Source organism: Herpailurus yagouaroundi, unplaced genomic scaffold (genome assembly GCF_014898765.1).
Source record: "Herpailurus yagouaroundi ecotype Mexico unplaced genomic scaffold, PumYag 187, whole genome shotgun sequence".
NCBI lineage: Eukaryota > Metazoa > Chordata > Mammalia > Carnivora > Felidae > Herpailurus > Herpailurus yagouaroundi.
The window spans coordinates 18,344,149-18,354,365 of record NW_024412418.1 but is presented as its reverse complement, the minus strand read 5'-3'; the positions used below and the strand labels follow the sequence as shown (position 1 = coordinate 18,354,365).

The 10,217-nt window shown below is 44.7% G+C and overlaps 1 protein-coding gene across 7 annotated transcripts in view; it reads left to right on the top strand.

Annotated features, from left to right (window-relative positions):
- The window catches only part of KIAA1549L (KIAA1549 like), a 267,700-nt gene that overhangs the window by 219,516 nt on the left and 37,967 nt on the right, over positions 1-10,217 (top strand). For all 7 annotated transcript variants that reach the window (XM_040495491.1, XM_040495494.1, XM_040495489.1 and 4 more), the window contains one exon: positions 3,259-3,388. In XM_040495491.1, the coding sequence (XP_040351425.1) occupies positions 3,259-3,388 (130 nt within the window). The remainder of the gene's footprint in view (positions 1-3,258; positions 3,389-10,217) is intronic.

Genomic DNA, 10,217 nt, shown 5'->3' with positions numbered 1-10,217 from the left:
CAAAATACTAATCTGCTGTATATCATACCCTTTATCAACCTCCTTCCCGAGAATTCTCTGTCTCATTTCCCCACTTCCCAACTTGTGCTTCTTGGAATCTCTTCCCAAGTAAACCATTTGCACTCAAATCCTCACAGAGCCTGCTTCCAGGAATACCCAACCTAAGGCAATAACTTACAAAGACAGAGCTGCTCTGATGGAAGCAGGGCCTCGGCCTCCTCCTCCTCCTCGCTGGTTTATGTTCCATCCTTATGGAACCCGGGGTTTCCACAGAACACAGTTTGGGAACTACTTTCTTAAACTTTATTGTGGGATCAAAAAACCTCTGAAAATGCAAATAAAATTTATCACTATCTGTGCAGCAGTATTTTCAGAGGTAAAAAACTTTGCAAGTTTCAAAATGTATTAACTTTTAAAGAATATAGCAAAATACAAACAAGAAATGAATGTATCTAATGGAACTCCATTAGAGAGGTAATTCCTCTACCAAGAGCCTAATTTATTTCTAAGTAGTTGCTTACACACCAGGCACACATTAGTGGTCTGCTCAATTGAGATCCATGTTAAATAGCAGCCTTTAGGCTGGGTATCATAATGGAACACTGTCTTTGATGGAAAAGGAGACTGGAGTGCACCCCAGTGTCTAAGTACTCACCCACATTCATGGTTCTTGAAAGGGCTCACAGTCTCACTATTGTATTTCTAATACTTCCAAAACAGCCTACTTAAATGTCAATTGCTAATCCTAGTATTTACTGCCCCCCCCACACACACCCTTATTAGTAAATCTTTTCTAAATGGGCTAATTGGCAATCTCAGTACAGTTGTGAAGCCTGCTTTTTTAAAAAGTGATTTGTAATTAGGTCAAGGATGAGAATTCTTTGGGATCTGCCTTAAAGTGTGAATCACTCTTTATCACAAGGTCGTGTTCCATTCCTAAAGGAAGCTTCTAATTGCAGATAACGACAGGGCAGTTTATACTATTAGGTTTAAGCTCCTATATTAGTCAGGATTCTTTTGGTTGCAAATGATGGCAACCCAGCACCAACTGGTTAAATACAAAGAGAATTCATCAGTGAATGTGAAAGGTCAAGACTTCAGGCATGACCGGATCCAAGGGGTCATACAACGTCCCCCCTTTTTGGCTTGCCCTCTCATCACTCTTAGCTGGTTCCTCTTCAGGCTCTTGCCTCATAGTGGAAAACTGGCTGCCAGCAATTTTTGGCTTATATCCTGTCCTCTTAGAAACTTCAATGCCAAGAGAATGCCTCTTTCCTGGTTGCTCTGGTGAAAGCCCTGAGACTCAGTCTCATTAGACCAACTCACATGACCACCCTCTAACCGATCATTGTGGCCATGGGGATGTGATGCTTGATTGTCCAGCCTGAATCACAGGCTAACCACAACAGGAAGGATAGCCTCCAGAGAACATCATAGTGCTGTCACCAAAAGAAGGTTAACATGGGTATCAGGCAAGCAGAGATCACAGAGGCTCTCTAAACACATGTAAGCTCCTCATAGTGAGGGAGCAGGCCTAATAATGTCTATTTTATCCCCTAGGCCAATTGCAAGAGTAGTGTTTCACCTTGGGAATTCTAAGGGCTATTCTAGACTAATAATAGAATGTGACTCTCATGCCATCACTAACTGGGTGTGTGATCATGAAGAGGTACATATATGTATACCTGCCAGGTTTCTGGCTCCCCGCATAGTCACTGGGAATAAAGAATGTGACCTCTTCACCTTTAACCCATGAATGGATAGAATCTTGGAACGGAGACATAAAATAGGTGGTGTTTGGGGAAGTCTCTGAAAATAGATGCTCTGAAGTGCCAGTTATTCACAGGGAGAAACCGATTGTTGGATGACAGGGCAGTAGCCACCTTTGTCACTCAGCAGTGTCATGTGAAACCGCCTACCCCCATCAGGCCTCACTCCCCACTTGTAAGAGTTGCCTCTTCAGGAAGAAAAGCGCAGCCACAACCCTCACGGTGTTCCTGTTCCTTCCTCTTCAAAAAGATGCCTCAAATGGCAAGTGTAAGCAGACAATGGTGACAAATGTATGCATTTCCTGAGGGAGCTGAGGGGAGCCTCTCAACATGCTATGCCCTGGGCCTGGAATGTTCTGTGTAGGATTGGCATGTGGCTGGCTCTATTTAGGTCTCAGGTGAACTGTCCCCCTCTCTATCCTATCTAAAGTTGCCCCCGTTTTAGCCATCCTCTGTCACATCATCTTTTTCTTTTTTTATTTTCTTTTCTTAAGTTTATTTATTTTGAGAGAAAGAAAGAGAGAGAGCACGAATGGGGGGAGGGGCAGAGAGAGAGAGGGAGAGAGAGAATCCCAAGCAGGCTATGTAATTAACGCAGAGCCCAATGCAGGGCTCGAACTCACAAACCACAAGATCATGACTTGAGCTGAAACCAAAAGTTGGACACTTAAATGATTGAGCCACCCAGGCACCTGCATATTATTTTTCTTGATAGCACTTACCACCCTCTGAAATATTGTGAATTGTCTGTCTCCCTCATTAGAATGTAAGCTCCAGGATAGCAGGGCCATGTCTGTCTTGCTCACCGTGGATCCTTATCATTTTCCACAGTGCCTAGCACATGGTAGGCATTTGGTAAATATTGGATGGATGGATGGATGGATGAATGGATGGATGGATGGATGGATGAATGGATAAGCTCCAAACTGCCTCTTGGTTTACGGCTCCTCAGACCAGAAAGGAATCCACTGGGGGAAAGGTAGAAAAGAAAATCTATCAGTATTTACAGTATTAAGTGGCCCATTAGCCACAGGATTTATTAACACATCATGAAATCCTGCCTGTGAAATCAGAAAGATTAAAAAGAACAGCAGGCTAACTGAGTCAACAGTCAACAAAAGCAAGTTTGTTCTCCAGCATTTGCTGTCCTGAAGGGTCAGGTCAAGGGAGAGTCCCCGGCCTTGCCATCAGCAGCATTTTAGATGAGGTTGTAGTGTTGCAATTGATTATAGTTACTGAGTTTCCATTAGAAGAGTATTTACAATTCAGCCAAATGCTTATAGCATCTAGGAAAACAGAAACAAAAACAGAAACAATCTTTTATTCCACTATTCCTATGGCCTCTGATGGTCGGAGAGCAAATAGCATGAATTCTGAGATCTGCAAGGCAAATCCAAACCCTTCATTGGTTGCCTGTAGTTTGGATCAGTGGAGAATTCCATCTGTCAGGGCATTTGCTGCATCATAACAGTTGTTGGATTTTCTTCAGGCAACAGATGAAGAACTCTGTCTACCGAAGCCGGCAGTCTCTGAATAGCCCGAGTCCTGGGGAAACGGAGATGGACCTTCTGGTGACTCGGGAGCGACCCCGGCGTGGAATCCGTAACAGCGGATACGATGTAAGTGTCTGCTGGGCCAAGGTGATTATAGGCTTTGCTTTCCCATAAGAGCAGCGGAGATAGAGCACCCCAAAATGTTTCACTTCACTATATATTTGTGGAATTTAAAAGTGCACTAAAATGTTTTCTCTTTCATTATTTGTTACTACCTCTTTTGCAAGTAAGACTACTTGGAATGTGTCAGAGTAACAAATTACGGCTAAAAGGACTCTGATTTCTGAATCCAACCATTTTATGAATAGTACAATATTGATCTTAAGTCAGTAGTGTTTCTAAATGTTCTTAATTTTTTCCCCTCTGTCCTTAAAACTCAGTAGGAACCACGGCTGTGAGTTAGAATTCCTTTGAACACAGGCTTCTTTTAATCCATAGCAGTGTTGAGAAGTTGGATTGGTTCCTGATTTCATAACTCCTCAATATGCCATAGAAACCATGAGATGTCCAACGGAGTGATTTGGTGATTTCATATGATGAAGCCCATGCTTATGTTCAGTGATGTCTCCAAATTGAAAAAATTGTTCTAACCCCATCGAACTTCCCAGATGAGAGTTACAGTGTGGTGCCTCACATCCAGCCGCTCACATCCTGTTAACGTAGTTGTACCCCTGAGCATACATGAATGCGACTCTGGTGGAGGCATTCAGGAATGCTTCACCCTACCCCAGGATTTCAGATGGCCTTAAATCTACTCTTAGGTTTTATGAAAAAGGTTTCTTTCCCATTTTCCTAAAATATTTCTCTAATTACAAATAAGGTTTTTTTTGTATCAAGAGTTATGATTCAAAAATGTCTGGATACAGTTTTGTTATCATCTGTGAGATTGTGATTTGCAAATGACACTCGATTTCTTAAATATACCATGCTGATTTGAATACCAAAAGATTTTTCCCCCCTCAGGATTGGCCATTGTTTGCCACTAAATCTTTAGGTGGGATTTAGGTGCCACAAAATCTTTAAGTGGGATTTTAGTGATTCCATTAAAAACAAATTTGCCTAATTTGAATTTCTGGTTACCTTACATTCAAACTTGACATTTGTGTTAGTGGTAATAATCTTTTATTTCTGTTTTTCTTTTTTGTATAAAACAAATTCATAGTTAATTTTATAAAATTCCAGATGCTTTGGGCAAATCTTTTCTTTTCCTCCAGGTGAAATTTTCCAACATTGATTTTTCTCCTCATAAGAATATTTTTTATTCCAAACTCGGCCAACAATTTGATAATCAGCCAGTGGTTAAAAATCAGGTATTTGAGTTTTCCAGCTAATCTCTCCCTACGAACAGTGAATATCTTTCCTACATGCTTATAGTTTCAGGGACTCCTTTTGCTCCGGCATTCCTGAGGTATGATAGGATTCTTAAACATTTTTCAAGATTGGAAATAAATAGGCATCTTGTGAGAGTCTAGGCACAGACATTTTTACAGTTTGGGGAAATAGGGCAGAGATTTGCCTACTAGTCTTGAAAAGAGGACAGTGCAGTTGTTGTTGTTTAACTGCTATATGCCATGACTTGCCGTGCTGACTTCATACTTTTAGACCGCCACGTTAGTACATGACTTACAACAACAGAAGGAAGGAGGTGATATTTAAAAAGAGGTTGCTCACCCCTCACACTTGTATAAATATTCCAATTATAGATTGCTTTCAGGGAAGCCCTCTTCATTCTCATCGATTTTTCTTAAATATACATGTCTTGAGAATTGCATATCATCTCAAAAGCATAAACAAAGATAAATTTCCTTAAGACAAAACGATCACCAAGGGACCAATTTTAAGAATTTAGACTGTTGTCTGGAAGAATGCAGTTTGCTTCCTGTTTCTCCTCCTGTGCCTTTTGCTCTGATCACACGAAAAGCACCTCTCATTTATTGACTGCACACAATAGACCAGCCTCTATTCTAGTCAGTCTTTTTATGTGAATTATCTAATTGAATTTGTACAGACGCCAGTGAGGTAGGAACCCTCCCTGCACCCATTGTACAGATGAGGAAACCCCGGCACAGAACAGTTGCATCATTTGTCTCCCCAAACTCCCAGAGCCCATCCTCTTAACCGCTGTGCAGTAGGACTTCCATATAAACCCACCACACTATCTATCTGCCTTCACATGACGTAATACGTATCCTGTGTCTCTGATCTCACCAAGAGGCTGGATGTCAGGTTTCATAAGAATCCTTGCATGGATAACTCATACCAGCAAACAATAGCCCGGCTGATAAAGTAGGAAAAGAAGACAGTCATAGCTTTTCTCAACTTGATTTTCCAAAAATGCCAGGGCACTCCTGACAAAAGAACCCATTAGCCCAGCAGTGAACAGGTCATTCGGTTGGAAGCATGTCCTTCTTCCTACTGGGTCTGGGGATCTTGAAGCCAGGCCAAGATTTCCAGTCATTTCTGCCAGATTAGGGAACACCAAGGGGACTGGCTCCTTGACATGATAGAAACAGAAGCAGTGGGAGATTGATTTAATTTCTCCAAAGCTGACTACGTTAGAATCCCAACAAGAAAGCCTGGGTGTAAAAATAAATTAGTAAATAAGTAAATAAGCAAACACACACACTAGCAACACAGGCAAATCTGAGCCCCGGGACTGATGGCAGCCTGGATTGTTTCAAAATGTTTCCATAGAGCAGGATGTGTTGGGGCCTGCACAAGAGACAATCAGCTCCAAGGGCTTTGGGAATCTCTATGTTTTGCAGCAACAATTCTTAACCTCTTTGTCCCCCCTAACAGCTAAGGGATGCAACACACTCCTGGCAGTCACTGTGGCTCACTTGGGTAGTAATTTTCTAGGAGTAATTTTCTAAACCCCATTAGACAAAATGCATAATTTTAGAAAGATGTCCCAAACTGATCACTGCTAAAAGGCCAGACCATATCTTTAAACTAACTTTGGCATTGAAATGAATTCCTCCCAGTGCATAAAGCAGGTAGAAAAAAAAGTCACCTTAATATTTAAAAGCAAAAATGCATCTGTTTCAAAGTATTTTTCTAAATGTTATTTTCTGAATGCAAGTCATGGAGAAAATAATGAGGTGATGAGGAGGGAAAAGAAAATGCCCCAAATGTGAATGATCAGGTAGAATAAAGACCCAAGTGATCTTCCCTATGTCAGCCAAATTAGTAATCCCTTTATGTGGTTGAGGAATCAACCTTTGCTTCCAAAGGACAAGGAATAATCATATTGTTCCCCCTGACATAAAAATACACATCCTCAACCTTGATTTGTGTTTGGAGTTTTAAAAAATGTGACAGAAATGGGGTCAGGTATACATGTGCCTTGGCAATGAGGGAGACTCTGGAACAGAACGTTTGAACTATAACTTTGAAAATGAATGCCCACCTCTCAGAAGCAGAGACCTTTACAGGCTCCTTCTCCTCAGGTTTCTCTCCAGCACCTTGCCCAAGCTCCACACCCTGGTGGTCCTCAGAGAGCCTTCATGGTAAACCCTAACATGTGACTGAAGGGTTTGAAAATGTTGAGGATGACTGGTCCACTGATGCCTCTCAGAAGAGGTGGTGTTGAAGGTTCTGCTGTCAGGGCACAGCCACCAGTCATTCCAGGGGTGTTCTCCAAGGAAATGTGTGGAAATGTTAGTGACAGCCAGATGGCTTTGCAATTGAGAAGTACATGTAAATCTATAATAAGAGGTACAATATCAGGCAAGATTCTGCTGCAGAAAACAGAAAACATCAAGCCATTGGAATAGGCCAAAAATGACTGTGCGGAGTTAGGCGCTCACAAAACCTTTGGAGGGCTGGCAGTGTGTTCTGGGAGAGACTGAGAACAGAACCCCAGGGCTGGCCCTGACCAGGGCCGGCTGCCTCTGCCCCCAGCAGGACGGTGGGGAGGTGGTCTGCCCTGGGACAACCAGGGAGCAGAAAGACGGGCTCTGGCTCATTTCCTCGGCCCAGCCTGCACATCAGTGCACGTCACTGACAGAACCCCGTGTCCTGCATAGCCACCGCCGCGGAGAGGGCCCCAAGCGAGCATGGGCCTGTCAGCCTGGCACTGGAGGAGCACCCGCGGCAAGGAGGTTGTGGAATGCTGGCTGCCATCCCCACAAGTGAGAGATGCGATGAGAATGACCAGCCAGAGCAATATTTGGGGAGCGGTGGGGAGACTAGTGGAGGCACGTTTGGCCAAGGGGAAGATGAAAGCATCACTCAGAGCTTAGTCCCCAGCCTCTGGCTGAAGGCGTGGGTGTGCTGTGTCGTGTGTAATAGGGCTTTTATTTGCTGGCGTCTCTCAGCTCACAGGGCAACCAGCTCCCTTTGTGTCAGGTGAACGGTGGTTACTAGAAAGAAAGGAGGCCAAAGAATCAGAGCGGTTGTTTTGATGGGTTCCATCTGCAGCGGAATGAAATATGATCTGGAAAGCCCCGACTGCCTGTAACAGTTCGTAGCAAGTCTGAGGCCTTCTAGGGAAATTTGTCAATCCTATATTATTAATGGAAGCCTCTCCTCCTCACTCCCCAGCACATCGCCAGCATCTTATGGCTTTGGGATGATGGTCAGAAACCAAGGAGACTAGTGCTGCTTGGTGTTCCCAGTTAAGGGGTGGCCAACTCTTGGTTTCATCGGGAGGCAAATGGGTGGATTTGAGCATTTTGTTTGTTATGCTCTGAACTGGGTGCTCTCGTGTCGACCCCACCCTCACCGCCATCACCCTCTCCGCATCCAAGCTGGGACTGTCTTACCTGTGTCCTCCCAAATCAGCCTTTAATCTCTTTCGCCTACCTCTGCCAGCTAGCTTAAGCTGTTAATAAGCCTGGCTTGATACATTGTCTCAAGTTAATTTATGCCATATTATATTTTATCGGGGGGCTTTTGATCCTAAGGATAATAAGAAACCAGTCCCCCAGAGGGTGCTTAGGCAGCTCAATTGGTTGCGCATCTGACTCTTGATTTTGGCTCAGGTCACCATCCCAGGGTTGTGGGATAGAGGCCTGCATTGGGCTCCATGCTGAGTGTGGAACGTGCTTAAGATTTTCTCTCTCTCTCTCTCAATCTCTCCCTCTGCCCCTCTTCCCTGCCCACGCTCTCTCGTGCTCACTCTCTCTCTCAAATTAAAAAAATAGAAAAAGAAAATCAGTCTCCCTGATTGAGCCCAAGGCAAAGTAGTGGAGGTGTTTGGTGGTGAAGGGGGCGTTTTGCTGTAGTCCAGATCTCACCAGGCTGGTGGCTGTCCAGATACTTGCTAACCCCACAAACATGGAGGCCACTTTGCAAGTGGGGAGCAAGAAGTAGATTCTCTTTGGCAGCTTTGGAAAGGACTGGGCCAGGTTTCAGGATGGCCCTGTGACCTCACTTGGAGCCAGGCCCCCCTCCAGGCCCAGGACTTCCCTACCATGCAGGCAGTTTCCCACTGGGCAGGAGACAGGCAACTTCCTCTCTGTTGTAAGCACGCAGGTGCCATCTGCTTGCTCATTGTCTCTGATTCCCTGAGCCCTGAACACTACTGCTGCTGCTCCTGATGCCCACCTGCCCATCCCGCTGCTCCTGGACTCTGAGACCTCATAGTCTCTTATGGCAGGCCAGGGTCCCCAGTGTGCTCTAGGTATGGACACCCATAAGGAAAGGGAATGAAGCAGGATTAGGCAGAGTTAAAAGTCGGGCTGTGGTACAGATGCTACAAGGCCTCAGCTAACCTCACACGGCCCCGCAGAGTTGTTCCAAGTGCGGATGAAGCATCTGGGCTCTTGTACTCTGGCACTGACCAGCCATTGGGTGTCCGTGGGTGAGGCAGCTCTCTTTAGCCAAAGATAATTCCTAATGAGAGAATTGGCCTTGCTGATTCCCGCCGATGCCCAGGGAGAGCAAAGGCCGTTCCCAGTTGACAGCTGAGCACTGGCCCAGCAGCTGGAGGAAAAGTCCTACTGTCCTAGCAGCATAGGACACCAACCACTCCACCCCAGGTCCTCCCAGCGCTGTGTGCTCCTCAGCTCACCTGTGCTCCCAAATCCTTCCAGGAGCTGTAGACCAGCAGACTAATGAGAATCCTGTTCGGTTCTTCTAGCAAACGTTTACCAAGTGCTGTGGCAACCATGGCATCGTATGTGCATTGAACATCAGGGAGACTGATTTTCTTTTTCTTTTTTTTTAATTTGAGAGAGAGAGCACTAGAGAGCGTGGGCAGGGAAGAGGGGCAGAGGGAGAGATTGAGAGAGAGAGAGAGAGAGAGAGAGAGAGAGAGAGAGAGAATCTTAAGCAGGCTCCACACTCAGCATGGAGCCCAATGCAGACTCCATGTTGTGAATGCAGCATGTTGTGAATTCAACAATGTAGACCCTGAAAGACAAAGGGGAAAATTTAAATATTGCCCCCGAATTAGCTTTTGCATATATTCTGTTTGTACATTAGAGATTATGTATTTCTTTTCACACATAACTCTATACTATTGTATACACAGGCCATGTGTGCTGTACCACGTGGACAATTAAAGGGCCTTTCAAAGGTTTTACTTTCTTTGATTTTTAAAAAAAAATTTTTTTAATATTTATTTATTTTTGAGACAGAGAGAGACAGAGCATGAACGGGGGAGAGGCAGAGAGAGAGGGAGACACAGAATCGGAAGCAGGCTCCAGGCTCTGAGCCATCAGCCCAGAGCCTGATGCGGGGCTCAAACTCACGAGCTGCGAGATCATGACCTGAGCCGAAGTCGGACGCTCAACCGACTGAGCCACCCAGGCTCCCCTGATTTTTTTTTTTTTAACGTTCTCTGATTTCTACTTTCTCTGCTGGCATTAGCATGTAAGCCCCGCAGGTGATTCCACCATACTCCCCGTGTGGGGGTCTCTGGAGAAGAAAAGATGGATTAACTCGAGCC